The sequence below is a fragment of the Trichoderma aggressivum genome (assembly GCF_033847375.1).
Source record: "Trichoderma aggressivum f. europaeum strain CBS 100526 chromosome Unknown scaffold_030, whole genome shotgun sequence".
Taxonomy (NCBI): domain Eukaryota; kingdom Fungi; phylum Ascomycota; class Sordariomycetes; order Hypocreales; family Hypocreaceae; genus Trichoderma; species Trichoderma aggressivum.
The window spans coordinates 147,820-169,111 of NW_026946396.1; the positions used below are offsets into that span (position 1 = coordinate 147,820).

Genomic DNA, 21,292 nt, shown 5'->3' on the forward strand with positions numbered 1-21,292 from the left:
CATCCGCCACTCCATTAGGATTGCAGCGTTGTACAAGTACTGGCTAACCTACAATACAAGCCTCTTTTTCTTTTGCACGGGACATCAAAGAAACCGACACTCTTCAGGTTTCTACTTCTGTTTCACCTCCAGTCCTTCAACCACCGTCCGTCTCCATGAAAGAGAGCCTATGGGATGCAGCTGATGGCGCATCGTCGGTTCGTAGTGCTAACGCGCCTTTGGTGCATGTCATCCCGAAAGAGAGAAAAATTCTGCCACGGTAGGTAATCCCTAAAGCAGGTGGCAGTGTTAGTGTCTTCGTAAACCACTAGGTAGTTCTGCTTTGTAGTTGTCTTTGGAGGCTACCCTGATGGAAACGGCAAATAGTACTCCGTAACAGCTATTCGATATACTGTACGCTCAATCAAGAAACCACAAATACACATCACTTGCTTTCGTCGAGTTGTTGAATCTGCAGCTGCTGGAGCATCAGTGCTCGCCGGGTACTCGGATTCTCCATCCCAGAACCCCCCCCCCCCCCTTTTTTTTATCTTCCATTCCCTGTCAGGCATGCCACCCCCAAAACTCAAAAACAATACGTCATCAAGCCATATCCGGGCACTCTGCATGAATTAAGCCGGCCGGCAGTCTGAATCCAGAAAGAGACCAAATGCCAGAGCACCGAATGCCGGGAGAAAAACACGACGACAAGTAATTCATCACCGTGCGTGTTTCCTGAGGCATTTCCATTATATTCTACCCATCTGGCCACTAGTCAGTATGCATGCATCGCTCTGCGTCCTTTCACAGCCGGCGCCGGGCTCCTTTTAACAACGGACACCACTTTTTAGCTCCGACATCGTTCGTCTCCATCTCCATCTCGACAAACTCGGCAGTACTTTGCAAATCTGTACAGTACAGCCGGCTTACCTCATATCCGAGTGCTATTAGTGGTTACGTGTAAACGGGAGGCTTACCCGTAACGCAGACTATTCACCTCTATTGATCTGTTTATAGTTCAAGTACGCAGGAGTAGCTTACTATACACTTTCATCCATCAATTACTACCCAACTTAGATAATGTCCATATACATCCATCTCACTCGAACCACGACGACGATTGACTGCTTATTAGGGTGCTTCGTACTCGTAAATCTAGTACCCACTAGTGGAACGGTTGGCCTCCAGATAACAAGTCTCAGCACATCTGATGGAATGGCATGTTTCGAACTGGAATCTGATGTGGCCATGGCATGGTCGCGACCATTATCATGAATGGCCTCCATCAAAGTAGCTCATGTTCATCTCCTTGTGCCTTCCAGACAATCCCCACACCCTCCCACGTAATGGCGGCCCTTGGCCTCTGGCTCGGATCTGGCCAATAGCAGTACATCATATCAGCATGCGGCAGTTGAAGGTCATCTCGACGATCGCGGGTTGGGGCATAAGGCAATGGGCCCTTCATGCAAATCACCAGCCTCATCTGCTGGATTCATCCCGTGGACCCTTGAAATGCCAGGCGCCAAGAGATCGTCTCGTTGCTGCTCTGTCCTAAAACTCGCTTGTGCGCTAGACGATGCAACCATGTGTGGCGAACCACTTCTACTGAGGCGGCCACATGGTAGCACCCAATGGTCAGCATCACCCTATCATGGACTGGCCTCTTAGACGTCTGTAGATATGCAAGGCTACCTTCAGTCATGCCTGCTGGGCAGCTAAGGGCCACGCATGACTATTTTGTCGCATTTATCCGCAAGCGAAAAACAACATCGGTGCCAAGATGGCGATGTAGTCAATGAGCTATCAGCACTCCGTCTCCTTTAATGCTTCTTGGTTTTGCCATCCCCCATGGCCACCGAAGGAATGTCGTGCCTTGGAACAGCATTCCCCATTTGCTATTGCACCGCACATGGCTAGATCGAAATATCCTGGGCGTCGGCCCTATCAGTACCTTCAAATATTATCATGTGAGCCCAATTCTAAGCTAGCATCGGCTTCATTCATACTTCTACGCGGCCTAGAGTGTAGAAATCGGCTGGTAGGATGCAACTTGACATGTAATCAACCTGCAATCAACTTGCAATCACCATATAGCCGAGTTGTAAAAGACCAGCCTTGTGAAGGCATCATAGTTTTTGCGTTATTTTCCATTCGCAGCATCTTTGGAAGTTAAGCGAGTTCGCATGCTTATCAGGAGTCTTGTCCAGATTCAGGGGCGCGGGGTTCCAGGTCTTTTCCGTACCAAATCTAGTCCAGTATCATGACATCGCCGTCGTCTTCGTCCCCATCGTCGTCCTCGTTCTCATCATCGGAAGCCGCACGTCTTCTTTCTGGTCCATCACTGTCCTCGTAGATGTCATTGAGGCTATCGTTATCATTATCGTCCTCGTCATCTTGAATCCCAAAGAGTTCGTCCCAGTGACTTGGCGTGGGTGTGGACAGTGTGGTCGAATCCAACCCTGAGCCTGCGCCCCTATCCGTTGCCGCTGATGTTCCCCTTGCGGCAGATGCTCTCCTTCGTCTACCACCTCGGCGACCCTGGCTTCGCCTTGTGTATCGACGTTCTCTTCTGTCACTCTGACTAGCTCCGTTGTTTTGATCGACGCCGAGACTGGGCTTTTTCCTGCGAGGTTTAAAATCTGGCCCCTTTCTGTCGTCAAAATCCTTTCCAGGGCCATCCATGGCATATACTGTAACTTCATCTGCGTCCCCCCTTTTCTTTTTCAGGGCGATGAGATTCTCCAGGAAGCGCAACTGCTGCGCCCTTTCACCGGTCCTATCCTTCCCCGGGGGGATTCGGATGTTCCACTCCTCGCGAATGGCCGCCAGAGAGTCCTCTTGGGCCACTCTGGGTTTTAGAATCTTTTCGGTGGTCAGGATGCGCGAAGAGCTTGCTCCGAGTATATCCACACCGCCGGGAAGATGGCGAAGAGCAGGTAACTGAGCGGCATCTTTGGCTTCACGATCGGTCAATATTGCCTCTGTGCCAATGACCTCTGCCCATTGTCCCTCAAAGACTCGGCCCCTGTAGGATATGATCGGATTGCGAGAGTGAAGTTCGAGTATCTGTATCTCTTCAAGGGGGTCGTTTGCCGACTCTTCGTCACCTTCTGTTGCCTCTGGTGCCGCTTTCGTGGCTTCTGCCTCTTTTTCCTTTCCTTTTCCTTTGTCTTTTCCCCCTTGCCTCGCTGTTTTCCTAGCGTCATTACGACTGTCGTCCCCCATGGCTCGTAGTCGAGGATCTATGTTTGCGTCCTCTGCGTCCTCCTCTTCTTCCTCTTCCGGCACCTCCTCTTCCGGTTCAGGAGCTTCTTCATTATTTTGGTCATTGCCTTTACTATTGCCATCTCCATTATGATTAGGGTCTTGCTGGCCGACGGCAAGGTCCGGCTTGGCGTCCAACTTTAGGTGGTCGGCATACTGATCTGACCAGTTCTTGTAATACCCGCCACGGCTGTGATGGTGGGCCTTTGCCGGGCGATCCTTCAACTCTGGATAGGACAGTTCTAGCGTTAGGTAGTACGTCTAATTGGTGACTTGGGTTAACATCCAGCGCCGCGTAGTCACATAAAGGAACAAAGAACTTACCTCTGTCTCGGTAGCAGAGTATTCGTATTCCCACTCATCCTGGTCATCTTGCGAGATCTGCTGCAAGATTGTATCGACATCCAAGGCTCCAGCTTCATCTCCCAGCCATGGCGATGCTGTTGCTGTCGCTGCCGAGGTCGTGGATGTTGTTGTTGCTGCTGCTGCTGCTGCTGAGGTTGCCATAGCAGCCGGCTACAGTGCTTATCCTCGAGATAGGAAAAGTCCCGGGCAGCGCGAAGAGCAGTGGAATATGACGCTGCGACGGAGATTGTAGATGGAAATGTCCGTCTGTTCGAATTACGTATTAAGGCACCATCTCTGTCGCGTATCTTGAGAGATGCGTGCACTAAGCCGGTTGAGCTTCAATGCCGAGAACGAAATGCAGGAAGAGCTGTGGCGGGGCCAAAGGTGCAAAATGCCGTCGCTCTCAGCAGAAGCTCTTGCCAAAGTTAGGGCGTCTACTTTCGGCATAGCCGGTGACTGTCCAAGGCTAGACCCCGCTATCGCTCTCAAGTCCCGTTATCAGGGCTTCGATAAGAATTTCGAATCTCAGTTCATGGCGGTTGACTGATTCGACTCAGACTCTTTCTTGACTCACAACTCGCGGCAAAGCATTCCTCGACTGCAAAGCTGTCAATTGCAGGGCTCTACAGAGTATATAAACGGCCTTTTGCCACATCAACCAGCGCATGATACACAACAATCCAGCTGTGTAACCACCCTCAAATCAAGCAACTTATTCGCTGAACCCCGCGGACTTTTTGCAACAGCAAACGGGCAAGATGCCCACGGTTCACCTCTTGGACTACGTCGCCGGCAACATCCGCAGTCTGGTTAATGCCATTGAAAAGCTGGGCTATCAGGTAGACTGGGTCCGGTCTCCCGAAGATGTGCCCAAGGCAGAGGTTTGGATGGCCGTTGTTACTGTTGGAAATTGAAGCACTTACTCACCTGTCGTGACAGAAACTCATTCTGCCCGGTGTCGGCCACTTCGGCCACTGCATGACCCAGCTTTCTCAGGCAAACTATCTACCTGCGATAAAAAAGCACATTGAGGATGGCAAGCCATTTATGGGCATTTGTGTTGGCCTCCAAGCCCTCTTCCAGGGTTCCGAGGAAGATCCTGAGGTTCCCGGTCTCGGCGTGATACCTTCATACCTCACTCACTTTGATGAAAGCGACAAGTCGGTGCCGCACATCGGATGGAACAACGCCAACACTGCAGGCAAGGTCATGTATGACCTGAGACCGGACTCCAAATACTACTACGTCCACTCCTACAAGTCCCCTTACAGCAAAGGCACGCTCGAAGCCCAAGGCTGGACAGTTGCGACAGGAACCTACGGAAGCGAGACATTCATCGGCGCCATTGCAAAGGGCAACGTTTACGCTACCCAATTCCACCCCGAAAAGTCTGGCGTTGCCGGCCTACGGACGATCCGGGCCTTCTTGACCGGCTCCGGAGCGCAAAACCTCGGAGCTGGTCTGCCATCCGACGTTGCATCAGCCGACCCCAAGGACGGCCTCACCCGCCGACTCATTGCCTGTCTTGATGTCCGAACCAATGACCAAGGCGACCTCGTCGTCACAAAGGGAGACCAGTATGACGTCCGCGAAAAGGGTGCCGACCGCAATGTCCGCAACCTGGGCAAGCCCGTGGAGATGGCTAAGAAGTACTACGAATCCGGTGCCGATGAAGTCACCTTCCTCAACATCACATCCTTCCGCGACTGCCCCCTCGCCGATCTTCCCATGCTGGAGGTCCTCCGACAGACCTCACTAACCGTCTTCGTGCCCCTAACCATCGGAGGCGGCATCCGCGACACCGTCGACACGGATGGCACAAAGGTCTCTGCCCTTGACATTGCCACCATGTACTTCAAGTCCGGCGCCGACAAGGTCTCCATCGGATCAGACGCCGTCTTGGCCGCCGAGGAATACTACTCTCTCGGCAAGAAGCTCTTTGGCAACACCGCCATTGAGCAAATCTCCCGCGCCTACGGCAGGCAAGCCGTCGTCGTCAGCGTCGACCCCAAGCGCGTCTACGTCCCCAAGCTCGATGCCACCCGCCACGCCATCATCGAGACCAAGTTCCCCGGCCCCAAGGGCGAGGCCTTTTGCTGGTACGCTTGCACCATCAAGGGCGGCCGCGAGACACGCGATATGGACGTTGTGGAGCTCACGCAGGCCGTCGAGGCGATGGGTGCGGGAGAGATCCTGCTCAACTGCATCGACAAGGACGGCACCAACAGCGGATTCGACCTCGAGCTCATCCAGCAGGTCAAGAACGCTGTCAAGATCCCCGTCATTGCGTCTAGCGGCGCCGGCAACCCGGGACACTTTGAGGAGGTGTTTGAGAAGACCACTACGGATGCCGCTCTTGGGGCTGGCATGTTCCACCGGGGAGAGTACACAGTAAAACAGGTCAAGGATTTCCTCCAGGACAAGGGTTTACTGATACGACAGTTTGATGGAGACCTATAATTTAGGGATAAGAAAAACAAGGGGGCTTCGGGGTTACGGTGGGTGGTTATAGACTATTCGCAAGACGCAATTGATGCATTTCATGTTCATTACGCTGTAAAAGATGAGTGAAAAAATTTAATTCTATCAAGAATGATGAGAGAGGAAAAAAGTTGAATCCATTCACTCAAACTACCTAAATGTTGGCAACTACCCGATAACTGATGGCCTAAACCCGTCCGGAGTACTCCGTACAGTCTATCCCTGTTGATCCATGACTCCAAATGAAGATGCATCGAGACACTTTTCAAAGGGCAGTTTGACCAATCCCAAAACGAACAACACCAAAACATTAACAGTCCCAACTAAAAACTCCCGGGATGGTGCTAGCTTCGAAAGAACAAGAGAAGCAGAATCACTGACCAGCGCCGGTATGCTATTTGTTTGCTTTTTCGAGCCATAAAGAACAAACGGGCGGATCCAGGACCGACAACAAATCAATCTGGTTTTCCTTAACAAGTAAAGCTGGTTCCCCAATAAAACGAATGCGCAGAAAAGCAGGCAAAATCAAGAGAAAAGACTAGAGTTCCATGCCCATGAAAATCCACTGCTTGCTAGTCACGTCCAAGTCTTCAGCCCAGTGATCTAGCGTGGCCATGTCAAACCCAACCCACTGAAGGCTCTTGACCAAATCACGAGCATTCTCTGCAGGCAGGCGGCGATCGAGACATGTGACGATCTGGCTACAGGCCAGGGGACCATCAGCAAGTTCGATGAGCGCCATAAGACTATAGATAGGGAAGTTAGTGATAAATTCAAATCTCACGGCTGAGCAGAATAAAAGGTTGCAACTTACGCCTTTTTCAAGTCTCTTCCGAGCACGCCTTCAATGTCGAAGAAGATGAAGAGGGACTTCTCCCTTCCATCGTCCACCACAAAGGCGCGGAAGCTCGATCCGCCGGCGTAGTCCCATACTTCCATCCAGGCGTCGATCCGCGAGCCAGCCGGAACTGCGTCCGGGCCCTGGTTGAATGGATCCGCGAGGTGGTTGTCGGGTGGCGGCGATTGTAAATAAGCACCTGAAAAGCCGGAGCCATTGATAGACGGGTTCCTCTCACCAAGGAACACGGTCTTCATGGTCTCACAGAAGAATCTCTCACATTCTTCCCTGATCATGAGTGCTGCCCCCCCTCGTCGCTCCAGGCGTCTGCCTGGAATGTCGCGCTTCTTCTGCTTAGGAAGAAGGGCGAGCTGGTTGGACGAGGTTAATGCGGCGAGGGGGGGACTTGACGGAGGAGAAGGCAGGCCTGAGGAAGGGACCTCAGGAATACCACTCCGCCCCTAGGGAAACGAGAGACACAAGGTTAGAACAGGCCGACTTTAAGACGAGGAGATTGGAAGAAGAAGAAAAGAAGCTTACCTGTGACCCCCGTAGTGCAGTAGTGGAGGCCCTTGAGGCTGGCGGCAGAGTCAACGACGTAGCATGAGGCAAGGACGTTGACACGGGCAGTCAACTCCTCGCCATAATTACTACTGTAATTTATACTTTGGTTACTCATTGGCGCCATTGCTGATGGATTCCACGGTGATCGCTTGGGAGATCTGTTTCTTGAAAGAGAGATGGGAAATACCGAGCCTTGGGGCTAGGTCGACTGCGGGTGGCGAATGACTGGTAGGGGTCGTGCAGAGCAGCGGAGCGATCAATTCAGACTTGATCAAAGATGTAAGACGGTGCGTTTGTTTGGTTCAAGTCTCGGGCGACGTAATCGGGTCGATTTCGCGATGCTGGCTCGTTGAACTGGTGGTCAGAGGTCGAAGCGGTTTTTTGCAGGATAATTGCGTGCAGGTGGTGGAAAAGGAAAAAGCGGAGGAGCACAGGAAATTCGGCAAAGTGGTGCGCTTTAACCATTGGCGGCTTGCTGACTACATGTAGCCACTGCAGGTGGACGCTTCCAGGCCGTTCGGCGGGACGTTGGGACATTGGCAGGCCGCTTACAGCGCTTCAGGGCCTGTGGCCAGCGGAGACGGAGGCGCTGAGGGTGCCAATCATCCGGGCCGCCAAGCCCACATGTTGGCTGACTGATTCACAGCTCTCGGGCGTCTGTGGACACTGTCTTGGGATGCACCGGCTGCGTGCGGTGGCACAGTGCGACCCTTTGTCCAGCATTTGACGGATGTTTGTCGCCGTCTGCGGCCCCCGAGCTTCCGCTGTCAAACGGCGCTGATGACGAAATTTTCTCTCGCCAAGGCCGTGACCTCGTACAATGGAGATCACTGCTTGATTGCACTGTTTGACGGTGTGGGATTTCGGGGGCGAGCTGATTTGATGTTCGGCAACGGCGTGTGCAACAACATTGATGGGCTTCAAAGTGTCACTACGGGCTCAATGTCAAATCTTCTGGATAATTAGTAGTGCATTAGGTGATGAGTGACCTGAACCTTATCCAGTTAGTACGGGCGCATGAGCGAAGCTGTAGCTTTCAGCCAAACCATCTTAGCTTCAAGGCAGGTACATGGATGCTGAAAAGGGGGCGCAAAACCACCTTACTGCCATGTACTCCATTTGTGTCTGTGCAGCTGCTACAGCATCAATTGTCTCCGAGTATGACCGTCTGTGCGCCTCATGTCTTGATTCAGTCTAGACGATATGGGTTCAATCATATTGATGGTTAAGTGAAGTAGTATGAGGTTATTACAGGAGACCTCAAGTCTAATAACTTCAAGTGGTCATGGACAAAAATAACAGTGTTTGCTAACGATGTGACAATGAGACACCGTGAGGCACCACGAACGCATTCACCCCCAAGGCTACCCCTTATACTTTACCCTCCTCGATCCGTAACTGGAACCAAACAAGGACAAGAGAGACAAGTATTCACATCTACAGACTTCCCGGCCGTCTGCCATGTACATTCATGTATGCTATGACCACTACTTACATCCTAGGTAGATGGGCCCTTTATCCATCTCGCTACCCAAACGACTTATCAGGTATAGATTTTAATAACCCTCGAAGGCCCAGTCATCGCAGGGCATATATAATAAACAAATTTGCCAAACCCTCTGCTTTGGCATATGCGCCTGGTGTAAAAGAAAAGGGGGGAAAGGAATCAAGACAAAGCAAGCAAAACCAAAATCAATCACAACCAACATCTAACTCCTCCAACTGTTCAACCGTGTCTCGCACTGAGACTTGCAAAGGCGTCAGGGCTGTGCCGTCCATTCGTCCATGCCATGTCCATACCTAGGTTCATGCTTTCTCTGCTAATCTTGCGATCTGTGGCAAAAGGGTCTGGAGCTACTGCTGGAGGTCCGCTCTTCATGAACGGGTTGTTATTTCCTGGAAGTGGCTGTGTCGCGCTCAGAGGCGACTGCGCCGGAGCCGCTGGAGAGTGCATGACCTGCATTGGCATTGGTCTGTCCTCTGGGATAGTTGGCGTTTGTGCGTGTATGTTGGGATCAGAGACCGTGGGGCGGGCTGCTTGCTGGCCGTATAGCGCGAGGATAGACGCCTTGTCTTGACGTTGAGGCTGATAAAATTGCTGCTGCTGCTGCTGCTGCTGCTGCTGCTGCTGATGTAGTTGTTGCTGATGTAGCTGTTGCTGCTGTAGCTGTTGCTGCTGTAGCTGTTGCTGCTGTAGCTGTTGCTGCTGTCCATAAAACTGAGGTTGCTGCTGCTGCATCACTTGCTGGGGGTACTGCACGCCATTGTTCAAAAAGGGATTCGTCCCAGTCAGGTGCTGCTGCAGTGGCGTTGGGGCCTGGAAAATGGTAGGCAGAGACTGCTCTGGAATCTGGGTGAGAGAAGGCGACGATATCCTAGTCGGTGATCGCGTAAAGGGATTGTTCGCATACGGCGCAGCCTGGTTGGTGTTGAGCGATAGGCTTTGTTGAGGTGCCTGCTGAGGTGCCTGCTGCTGAAACTGGGCCGGTGCCTGCGTGAAGAATGGATTGTAGCCCGTCTGCTGTGGTGCAATGGGCTGCGCGGCAGGTTGAGGGTATGTCATGCTATTATGGAAGCTCGGGCTCTGATATTGTTGGGGCATTGACGGAGGAGCTTGCGACTGAGAGTACATCGCGTACTGATGGGGCGTCGAGATGACTCCACCAGTATGATGGGGGAAAAGAGGTTGAGCTACCGGAGACAGGGACATGTTCTGGAATGCTTGGGTGACAAGGCTGGCCTGTTGTGCTGGTGTTCCATAGGGATTCGTCGAGTTTATGAAAGGATTGTTGGTTTGGAGTGTCCCGGTGGAATGGGCCGTCTGGGGCTGAGCAGGCGGAAAGATATCGAACGGATTCGTAGAGGCTGCTGAAGCTGTGATTGGGCGTTCTGGAGTCGCTTCCTTTTGGGTCACGCTCAAACCTAGGTTGAGACCCACGGGATTCGAGCCTACCGGTGTCAGCGACCTTGAAGCTCGCAGCGTCCGTTCCGCAGCCGCGCCGGGCCCTGGTGAGTGTCTCTCGCCTTCTCCAAGACGAACTAGCGCCTCGACGGCACGTTCCAAGTTGCCGTTGACTCCCTTTAGAATAGTTGCATTTCGATGGTCGTCCTGGAAGCCCATGTCTCGTAGTCTCGCCAGCTTCTTGTCTGTGTCGTCCTGGCCGTAGTCTACAGAAGCTCCAAAGACTTTGGACTGTTTGTTTGCGTGGTTCCCATGGTTGGCCGAAGAATTGGAATTCGCAAGCTCTTGCGCAGCGGCTGCCTTGGCCTCCTTTTTCGCTCGCGATGACAGTGGGAATATTGACGAGGCCGATCTGAATCCGAACTTGGAGTTCTTGGGCGGTAACGGTGGTGGAGTTCCTTCATCCAGCTGCGGTTTTTTCAGCTTCCCAGCCTGGCCCGCGACAGTATTGATATATTTTTGCCGGATGAACCTCTCCATGGCTGAGTCTGCTTCATCCACGTCAATAGGCACCGATGCCGCCTTATTCTCGGGGTTATATATCTTGTTCGACGTAGTGTTGCCGACCTTTCGCATGTTCTATGACTCAAACGGGTAAGTCTTCCATGTTCACAACCTTGTACAAAGGGCCGGCGCTCGCTCACGTCAACTTGTTCATTCGTCCATGCATCCATGCTTAGCGACTTGACTTTGGATATGTGCGTGCCTAGTTTTCGATGTATCGCAGCACAGCGCATACACAGGAAGACTCCCAGCTGTAATTGCACAGGTCAGTATCTATCATCTCGAACCGCAGCGTCGTTGAGGAAAGGATATCGTACGCTCCATGATGCCCAAGCTGTAACACAGGTCGCGGTTAGCAAGAGGTTGTACGAGATGTGCGAACGGAGACAGTAGATGCATACATGGATTTCGCGCGTGACAGTCGGCGCACTGGTCATTGCCTGGGACGGAATGTACCAGGTCTTGGAGAATGGCCTCATTACGCGCCTGCTGGCGCTTGCTCAAAGTCCCCGTCATGACGCTGTCGTGGCTCTCTAGCGATGTGCTGCGTAGAGACCAAGCGAGTGTACAGTAATGGGTAGCAGAGACAGATGCGCGCGTGAAGGCTCAGGCGTAAGAGGGACCGGGGTGCTCGCCGTATCCAAGCAATTGGAGACCCAAACGGGCCTATTCGATTTTCGACGGCTGGCTGTAAGATGAGGCTTTGGAATCAGACCAGGGTCATGGCGATGGAGACGGGCGAGGGGCCGTGCAGGAGCTGGCAAAGGAGAGGGACCAAACGAGAACGTCGACGCCAGCAGGCAGCTCGCAGATGGCGGAGAAAGGAAAAAGCAAGGCACGAAACAACAGTCAAGAAAAAGAGAGACGAGGAGAAAGCACAAAGAAAATGGTGCTAGCGAGGCAAGCGATTCATGGGTGATGCGATTCGATTTCGGACTCCCCACTGGGGAAAAGGAGAAGCATCGAATCATTACCCGACGTTGGTTTTAGCCTGCAGATGCCACACGACCAGCCCGGCCTAGCAGAAGGGCCAAGCACCGCGCCACAGCGTAGTGGAGAGGCCCCAATTGTTCCAGAGAAGCGCTGTGCAGACGCCTGTGCTCGAGGCGAGTTAGCGGCCCTGGCCCTGCGCTTCAGCGGTGTTGGTAGCGCTGCATCCTTCGTATTTGGGCCGGGCGCCGAACAAAGACCCGTCGCGGCGGGGCTAATCGATAAGGCTGGGATTGCAAACAATAGGTAGTCCGGAGCTGGAGACGAAGAATGTGGAAGCCATGTGCCGGATGAATCACCAGGAGATGCGAGGTTCTCGATCTGGCAGAGGTGAGGCAATGCAATGCACAGATGATCGGTTTCAGGTGAATGGCGCGGCCATGGAAAATTCTCCGGTCGGGGGCAGCTGGCAACCGCGCTGTCCGTTTATCAGCAAGTTGAGCGTAAAGGCAGCTCGTGATGACCACTCAGTAGCACTCGAGGCACTCGGTGCAAGTGTCGCTATGGCTTCTTCTTCTTCTCTCAAAGCAAAAGTAAATTTGGTGGGTTGTCCCTTGGTCATGAAGAATTCCAAATGCCCTCATACCCACACTTTGATCGCGTGGAGTTCTTGTGTATCCGATTTATCTTCGTCTGATGGCTTGGAGGGCAGTTCTGGACCTCGATAGTACTCCATGGCTGTTGGCCACCGCAATACCCGACCACCTCCGGATATACTATCGTCATACATAGGTACAAATCACACATGGCTCAGTCACCACCCTTCAAACTCCCATCCGCTGTCACTCACGTGTCCTCGATCCGAGGCTCCGGCCTTGCCGGCCTGTTGGTCTCTCCACGGTCGGAGTGTAGGTTAAGCAACCTCCGTGGATGAAGTCGGCCTGACTTTGCCTCCTAGAGTCTGGCCTCGGTACCCGTCGACGCCGTGGTGGTGCCACTGACGCAGAGGTCACCATAAGCCTACTACGACCAAGGTAAAAACTATTCCAATCTCCAGATGACAAAGAAAAAAGAATGGCCGTGAATCCGGTCGCGAAATTGGTCAACTGCCAACTGGCGGCTCGGATACATCCGCCGTGCCTTGCGCCATCCCTCAAATCGCCGCGCTTGGTCCGTTTCCCAGCGTGTCGCCGTCCGAGTCCAGCCGCCGAAAGGGCCGGACTCTGGTCGCGGGACATTTATTAGGGGAAGAGGCCCAGCGAGGTCTTGGATGCTGACGGCGGCCAACCTTCCAATCGCATCAGCCTATATTGTATTACTTGAGTGTCACCAACGGGCTTACTGAACTCTGCTCTGAACAAAACAGCGCGAGGGAGCGGGATTAGACCCTGGAACTCAGCCACTGCACAACCCGCCCGCCCGGCTGCTAAACCTCCCCAGCCACAACCTTGTGGGCGGACAGCACCTCCCAGCTAAGCCAAACACGTTGAGAGCCCGACAGTTAACGTGGTCTGTCCAGAGCTTCAGCTCCATCTCGCCCAAACCTCACCCTTACAGACGCTTCCCAGCCACAAACCATCTCACTTATTTGCTCAGTCAACTCGCTTCTGCCTTGTCTGAGCCCCAACCGACGAATCCGACGGCAGATCTGGAACATACAGGGAGCTTTGCCATGGAACAAGAGCTTTAAAACAACGCAGCCTGTTTCGCGACCATCTTCTACACAACTGACGCCGGAGCCTTTGCTGGAGACATTTCGGGAGCAATGGCTGGCATAGAGAGACTAGAGGTCCACAGCAGGGTATGGCCTCTCGATCCTCCCTCCCGAGGCTGCAACGAACTGCAAAAGGCTGACTGGAATCACATAGTCCTACATTGTCCGCTGGGTCAAGGTCGAGGAGGGGAACACCCTCTCCTGGAGCGTACAACCACACAAAAAGTCCATGTGAGTAGCTGCTGCTTCAGAGAGTCGAATGCACTCTGCTGTGAATCCTAATTGACCGCGAACCCACATAGAAACTTCGGCATCGTTAAACACCCCGGCAGCGGTGCCACGGGTCTCTCCTCCACGGCCGGCGACGATTTCCACTCCAACAGCTCACAAACGCAAGAGCTTGCAGAGGGCAAAGCGAGCCGATTTGCCAAGAGAGATGTCACGGCGCAGGATCTCCTCTCCAGCAAGGGCTTTATATCGATAAAATGGTTTGGGAAGTGCGAGGCGGACAAGGTGTCCATGGGGGCTTACGACGTGCCCCTCGGGCAGACGGGCATGTATGGCCTGGTCTTTGACAACACCTTTTCCAAGCAAACATCCAAGACGGCCACATTTGTCGTCCTGACATATCCCACCGGTGCGGCTCCGCAGAGCGCCAACCATCTCCCGAATCTGCAGATGCCGAATGCTAGCCAGACCAGCTTGGGCATGCATGGCAGCCCGCCAACCCGAGAGGGAGATCCCTCCGCCTCCGTGGATAGCTTCCATAGCCACCCGAGCAAGGGCCATGCGCGCACTGTATCCGAAGCAACTATGCCGGCCAATTACCATGTTGGAACACTCTCAAAGAGGAGGCGTAAGAAGGGACAGGGTTATGCTAGACGCTTCTTTTCCCTCGATTACTCCACCTGCACCCTGTCTTATTACTACAACAGGAATTCTTCTGCTCTTCGTGGAGCAATTCCCTTGAGCTTGGCTGCCATCGCTGCCGATGAGAGGAGAAGAGAAATTAGCATAGATTCCGGCGCTGAAGTATGGCACCTCAAAGCGCCCAACGACAAGGAATTCCAAGACTGGGCTCGAGCTCTTGAAAAGGCGAGCAAATTGGCGAGAGGCCTTGAAAACCAGCCGCAGCAGCCAAAGCTTGGTTTGCAGGTTGACAACCGCACTCTGCAGCAAGGTAACCTTGCTGGCCACCATGGAGGCCGTGACGAAGAGGTTGAATGGCAGCAGGTCGAGACTCTGGTTAGCCGCGTTGTTGGAACTCGTGATGCGCTGCGCCGTCTAACTAAGGAGGTTGCGGCGCTACCGAGACCGACATCTTCGTCATCGCACCATCTCCTGGGTCCGCCTGGGAGTGCCATTGATGAAAGTGGCGATGCGGCGGAGAAGAAGTCGTTCTGGAAACGCAAGTCCAGCAACTCCGTATCGGCCTCGACCCCCCCGACACTGCGACCGGATTCAGCGACGATCGAAGACCACACTGATGTGAGCAAGCGCAGGTCTAAAGGTGCGACCCAGGAAGAAAAGTCTTTGCAGGATCATTGCGCGGCTTTGCTGGCCGATCTCGATTCCGTTGTCAGTGAATTCACCATTCTCATCAACAACAGCAAACGACGCCGGATACCGGTGCCCAAGTCTGCTGATGCCGCCTCTCGCCTAAGCTTGGATACGACCTCTACAGGAGATGAGTTCTTTGATGCCGAAGATGCCACAAGGGTCGTTAAGATTGATGCCAGCGACGATGAGCCGCACGAGTCAGACGCTGATGATGCCTCTTCGCATGACAACTCATCTATCTCGTCCGTCGAAGAGGAGGAGGTGCAAAGTGGTGGTGCGAACTCACTGTTCCCAGCCAAACCAAAGAGCCTTGTTCCGCTGCCTCTTGACGTCGCAGTTGACCGAAGAACCGGGATACCGCCTGCGATGGTTTTGCCCCCTAGCCTGATTGCGTTTGTTCGGAAGAATGTTGGCAAAGATCTTAGCACCATCAGCATGCCCGTTTCCGCCAACGAGCCCATCTCCCTGCTGCAGAAGATTGCAGAGCAGCTAGAATATGCGCAGCTTTTGGACCAGGCTGCTAAGCGCGGATCGGTAACCGAGCGACTGCTGTACGTTACCGCCTTTGCCGTCTCACAGTTTAGCAGTGGTCGTGCCAAGGAGCGAGCTATCCGCAAGCCGTTTAACCCTCTGCTGGGAGAGACGTTTGAATTGGTCCGCTCGAACAAGGAAACCCCTGGCGGCTTCCGCTTGCTTGTGGAGAAGGTCCAGCATCGACCTGTCAAGTTGGCTATGCAGGCTGAGTCTGCCAGTTGGTCGCTCTCTCAATCTGCCGCCCCAGGTCAGAAGTTTTGGGGCAAAAGTGCCGAGATTACGACTGATGGTCGTGTAAGAGTTGTGCTGCGACTGTCGGACGGATCTGACGAGCTGTACTCGTGGAACATTGCCACGATGTTCTTGCGAAACGTGGTCATGGGCGAGAAGTACGTGGAGCCTGTCGGGACGATGAATGTGACCAACGACTCGACCGGCCACAAGGCGGCCGTTGAGTTTAGAAGCAAGGGCATGTTTGGTGGAAGAGCCGAAGATGTCCATGTGGAGACGTTTGGACCAGATGGCGGCAACACGGGCAGTGGACTCGCCGGCACCTGGACTAACGGGCTCAAGACGGCTGGAAAATCAGGAGGCGAAGAGATTTGGCATGTCGGCCAAATGGTGGACAATCCTGTCCAGACGTATGGAATGACGGCATTTGCAGCCTCGCTTAACGAAATCACGGAGATTGAGAAGGGCAAGCTGCCGCCAACCGACTGCAGATTGCGTCAGGATCAGCGACTCGCCGAGCAGGGCAATCTAGACGAGGCCGAGATTTGGAAGGTCAAACTGGAGGAAGCACAACGAGCTCGTCGCCGCGTCTTGGAAGAGCGAGGCGAGCAGTACAAGCCAAGGTGGTTCGTCAAGGCGGAGGAGTCTCCAGAGGGAGAGGAAGTGTGGAGGATCAAGACGGGTAAAGACAGCTACTGGGAAGAACGTGCAAAGGGTGCTTGGACTGGCATTGAGGAGATTTTCAGCGTGCCTGGGGAGTAGAGCTTTTGCGGGCAGTGTTATGGCTTTGTTGGGTAACAAAAACAATGGCGGATAGAGCGGTTTGACGCTATCTACAGATTATGAATTGTCTTTTTCTTCTTCTCTTCAGCCCTTCTTTTACTGCTGGATCGGAAGGATAGATGGCGGAAGGGGTGATGAATGTGAATATGAATATTATGACTTCTACTTTGGCACTTTCTGCTGAGACTACGATTAGTTATGCTGAGACTGAATGGTTTAAAGGTGAGTGATGTAATGGCGGAGTGCGTGTCAAGTTCTTGGCAGATGATAATCTGCATCTTGAAGATTTGATCACGAAGCAACAAATACAACTTCTCCTTTCCATCTCCCAGATTTTCATCAAGCAATGCCGTATGCGTTATCTAGCAATGCAAGAGCTCTTGTATTTGGAAATGATAGCCAGGGGTTTCTCGTTTGTGACATTCCAAGCTTCATCTACTTTATCTAGGAGAATCCGATGGGAGATTAAATCAAGGCGCAAGGCGAAAGCAGCTGACGAGCATAGCAAGATCGCCACGCCGATTCAAATTTCCGCACCTCGGAATGTCTCGAAAAAGCACAAGGGGAGAGAGCCGGCGAAGCTTGGCGGCATTAACAAGCTTTCTGCGATGACTATGGCCAGATACAAGTGTCGAGCGTTCGTTCCAAACCACTAAAGATGGTGATGGCCCCTGAAGATCAGACGTTTTTTGTGGGTTTGGATCTTTGTGGGCAGGGAGATTCCCTGTGAGGTGGCGCTTGGTGGAAGGGATTTGATCCTTCCGGGATTTTTATTTAGTACTCGTATCTTGACAGAGGCTTGATTTTGTTTCTAAATTTCAAGGTGAGGACGAAAGAGGCAAGCCGAGGCGGAGGGAAGTTGGAGATGCTCCGACAGGGCAGCCTTTTGGTGTATTTGATATTGAACTGCTTCTTTCAGTGTATTGATGGGTGGGAGGAGATAGATATAAGAACCTTATGGCAACAATTGCATTTACTTGCATTAGCATGCAGCACGAAACCGCGGTCTATTTTATGCTCCTAGTAACCGTATCAATGAGCCAACTGATCATACTGTACTCGTATCTATTTTCGTCATGCACGGCGACATGCTGGAGATCCAAGCCGTACGGCTTCGAGAAGCAGACGGTGGAGAGTGGATTCCATGTGCGTGCGAGAGGGGCTTTGAGCAGGGGTGGTGCGGGAACAAATAACCTTGGAGGCTTTATTCGGCGCATCCACAAACGACGACCGAGTTTCAAGTTTCGAGAGCGGCGGCCTATCAAGATGGAGTCACGGTCCACTCTGGATTGTGATGGATTTGGTGTTGATTGTGGTGAGTTGGTTGACTATGAATAACAGATGCCGGGCTCCCGGTAATAATTGTAAAGAAATGCGACTCGTGATGAAACAATTGATGGATAGAGCGTCCATGGAATAAAAAAAGGTCGAGGTTATTAAAAGAAACAAACAACATACGAACAAGAAATCAAGAATCTAGGCCAAGGGGCACGGTGGACCGATGACGATCGGTATATGTCACCGGCTGCAAACGCGTACCTTTTGGCTATGCCCGTCCCAGCATCGACGCAGCCCTCTTCTCTCGTGTTAACCGAATCTTTGGTCGGCTGAGGACGATAATTGGCTGCGGGTTCTGGGTAATACGAGCGATAGCAGCAGGTGGCATCGCGAATAGACTTTGGCATCGCCTCTGCATGGACAATTCCATCCCGGAGTAGCTTCAGCTTTAATCCAATTGAGTTTTTTTTTTTTGTTCATGTTCTTTTTCTTTTGCTGAATGAGCTGCACAATTTGTTCAGCTTGAACTCAGCTGAGCTTAAGCTGATCTGCACTGGCTGTAACTTGAGCAGGTTTAACAAAAAAAAAAAAACTTGGTCAAAGGGCCTCTCCGCGCAGTGTCTCACACTGTCTGCCCATCCCAACCTCGCAGCTTCGCCCTCCTTTGTCTCTCTCCCTACATTTCATACTTGAGCTGGCTGGCGGTTTCGTAGGTCGTAGTGGCGTTCGGTCTGTGGATCATCGTCTCCATGTGGGCTCGTGTGCGACACTCGCGGGCCAGCCATTGGAAGCTTTGGCCCGTCTGGCGGCTTGATGCCTCGCCTCGCAAGCTGTGGTCAATGGGATCCATGGTGAATGTTTGTGCCCCGACTCAATCAGTGAGTGATGGACAGCTCCGGGGGGGGGGGGGGGGGGGGCGCTAAATGAAATGGCCTTGCCTCCATTGTACAGGCACAGGCACAGGCACAGACAGGGTCACGCAGAGCAATCAAATCAAGTCAAGTCACGCCAGGTTGTGGTGTTGTGTTGTGGTGTAGTTTTTATCTTTCGTGGCAGCTCGAGGTATTAATATTTAGCCCTCCATTCCAGCTGCCCTTTTCTCTTCCTGCCCTTCCCTCCCTCCCTCTTCTTTCCGAAACATCTTCTCCTTCCCGCCCAGAGCTTTCCAACCAACTTCTTTCTTCACTCGTTTCCCACAGCTCTCTCGTTACTGCGGCGTCTTTTCGCTTCTTTCTTCATTCCCTCCTTCTTCGTCTTTTTCGTTGGCCAATCTATCGTATAATCCTCGGACTCGACTCGATCCAGCTCCCTTCCACTCTTTACAGAGGCTCATCCATCTATCCATACCTTTTGCCTGCGCTCATCTGCCGGCGATTTATCCATTTGTGCCATTTCACCATTCATCCATCAGCGATTGGCGTCACCATGAAGGGACTCGCTCTTCTTTCAGCCGTTGCCGGCCTCGGCGCCGTCATGGCTTCTCCCACCCCATCAAAGAACAGCCCTGCATCCAAGAGAGCCTCGCTGCCCGCTGTTTCGGCCTCTGGAAATGGTTAGTAAAACGTCATACTGCAATCTACTTCATTCGACCCGAATACACTGCTGACATGCTCGAATTCCTCTAGCTTTCTGGGCTGATGGCAAGCGCTTCTACCTCCGTGGTATTGACTACCAGCCCGGTGGCGCTGCGGCCAACGAGGATCCCCTCGCTGACCCCAAGACCTGCCTCCGAGATATCAAGAACTTCCAGGACCTCGGCGTCAACACTATTCGTGTCTACGCCGTCGACAACTCCAAGGATCACGACGAGTGCATGAACGCCCTCGCCGATGCCGGCATCTACTTGGTTCTCGACGTCAACAACCCAGGCTACTCCATCAACCGTCTTAAGCCCGGTCCCTCCTACAACACCATGTATCTTCAGAGCGTTTTTTCCACTGTTGAGATGTTTGCCAAGTATGACAACACGCTGGCTTTCTTCTCGGGCAACGAGGTCATCAACGACGAGCCTGGAACCGACAAGTCTGCTCCCTACGTCAAGGCTGTCACTCGTGATATGAAGAACTACATCAACTCTCGAGGACTCCGCAAGGTCCCCGTTGGATACTCTGCCGCCGACGTTTCCTCCAACCGCATGCAGACAGCCATGTACATGAACTGTGGCAGTGATGATGAGCGATCCGACTTCTTCGCCTTTAATGATTACTCTTGGTGCAACAGCGACTTCAAGACCTCCGGTTGGGACCAAAAGGTTAAGAATTTTACCGACTACGGCATTCCTATCTTGTATGTGCACCACCCCTATTACTCTTTCATACAATGCTAACATGTTTCCCAGCTTGTCCGAGTGGGGCTGTATCAAGAACCGCCCTCGCAAGTTTGAGGAGCTGTCTGCCCTGATGAGCTCGCAGATGAGCGAAGTCTACTCTGGTGGCATCATGTACGAATACTCCAAGGAGGACAACGACTATGGAATTGTCACTATCAAGGGTGACTCCATCTCCAAGTCGGACGAGTACAATCTTTTCAAGAGTGCCTTGGCTGATAACCCGACCCCCACCGGTTCCGGCGGCGCTGCCAGCTCTAGTCACGCTGCCAAGTGCCCGCCCAAGGACTCTACCTGGAACGTCGACCCCAGCCTGATCCCCGAGATGCCTGAAGCTGCCAACAAGTTCATGAAGAAGGGTGCTGGTGACGGTCCTGGCCTTGGCGGCGATGGTTCTCAGAACGCTGCCGATAGCGGTACCGCAACGGCTAGTGTAACCGGCGGTACGGCTTCTCCTACCAGCACATCCGGGTCTGCCTCCGAGACGGAATCCGACAGCGCTGCTGGCTCCTTCTCCCATACTCCCCTGGACAAGGCACCATTCATCGTGTCTGGCTTGACTTTGGCCTTCACCCTGTTCGGCACCCTTCTTCTCTAAGGGTGTAAATCCTCATCGATTTGAAACAGCATGACGTTCTCTCTTCTTTTGGTATTGGCGGGGCCTTTGGGGCCTTTTCAACCTGGCGATTAGACTATGATGCCCTGGTGTACGGTAGAAATGGAATTCGGGATGGCGGTAATGTAAAGGCTAACAACAGTGTCTGGCTCTGGAGAGACAAGACAGGGGGCGGGAAGAATGATAATCTTACAGTTTAGGCTTTGGAGCCATTGTTAATACGTGCATCGTCTTTTTGTTTCTTAATCATCTTTGGTCACTTGTGTTCCGGTTGTTGTGAAGTCCTTATGATAAAGACTGTAATTCTTATTCCTTGTGGCTTTCGATTGAGTGTCAATGTGATGGACGGAGTGTAGCTGATCATAGACTTTAGTACTTGT

The 21,292-nt window shown here is 52.7% G+C and overlaps 6 protein-coding genes across 6 annotated transcripts; 3 read left to right on the forward strand and 3 right to left on the reverse strand.

The window, feature by feature from the left end:
• Positions 1-2,226: 2,226 nt before the first annotated feature.
• On the reverse strand, positions 2,227-3,750 carry Triagg1_7095 (uncharacterized protein; the record flags this gene model as incomplete). The annotated part of the gene is made up of 2 exons (XM_062901792.1): positions 2,227-3,504; positions 3,568-3,750. The coding sequence occupies 2 exons, from the start codon at positions 3,748-3,750 to the stop codon at positions 2,227-2,229; spliced, it is 1,461 nt and encodes a 486-aa protein (XP_062753917.1).
• Positions 3,751-4,349: 599 nt separating this feature from the next.
• On the forward strand, positions 4,350-6,051 carry Triagg1_7096 (uncharacterized protein; the record flags this gene model as incomplete). The annotated part of the gene is made up of 2 exons (XM_062901793.1): positions 4,350-4,472; positions 4,531-6,051. 2 exons carry the CDS (start codon positions 4,350-4,352, stop codon positions 6,049-6,051), a joined length of 1,644 nt encoding a protein of 547 aa, XP_062753918.1.
• A 559-nt stretch (positions 6,052-6,610) lies between these two features.
• Positions 6,611-7,598, reverse strand: Triagg1_7097 (uncharacterized protein; the record flags this gene model as incomplete). The annotated part of the gene is made up of 3 exons (XM_062901794.1): positions 6,611-6,818; positions 6,887-7,337; positions 7,451-7,598. The coding sequence occupies 3 exons, from the start codon at positions 7,596-7,598 to the stop codon at positions 6,611-6,613; spliced, it is 807 nt and encodes a 268-aa protein (XP_062753919.1).
• Positions 7,599-9,200: 1,602 nt separating this feature from the next.
• Positions 9,201-11,012, reverse strand: Triagg1_7098 (uncharacterized protein; the record flags this gene model as incomplete). The annotated part of the gene is made up of 1 exon (XM_062901797.1): positions 9,201-11,012. One exon carries the CDS (start codon positions 11,010-11,012, stop codon positions 9,201-9,203), a length of 1,812 nt encoding a protein of 603 aa, XP_062753920.1.
• Positions 11,013-12,675: 1,663 nt separating this feature from the next.
• Triagg1_7099 (uncharacterized protein) lies at positions 12,676-16,671 on the forward strand (the record flags this gene model as incomplete). The annotated part of the gene is made up of 4 exons (XM_062901798.1): positions 12,676-12,778; positions 13,571-13,671; positions 13,739-13,815; positions 13,887-16,671. The coding sequence occupies 4 exons, from the start codon at positions 12,676-12,678 to the stop codon at positions 16,669-16,671; spliced, it is 3,066 nt and encodes a 1,021-aa protein (XP_062753921.1).
• Positions 16,672-19,395: 2,724 nt separating this feature from the next.
• Positions 19,396-20,894, forward strand: Triagg1_7100 (CAZyme family GH72; the record flags this gene model as incomplete). The annotated part of the gene is made up of 3 exons (XM_062901799.1): positions 19,396-19,522; positions 19,596-20,256; positions 20,309-20,894. The coding sequence occupies 3 exons, from the start codon at positions 19,396-19,398 to the stop codon at positions 20,892-20,894; spliced, it is 1,374 nt and encodes a 457-aa protein (XP_062753922.1).
• Between the last annotated feature and the right edge of the window lie 398 nt (positions 20,895-21,292).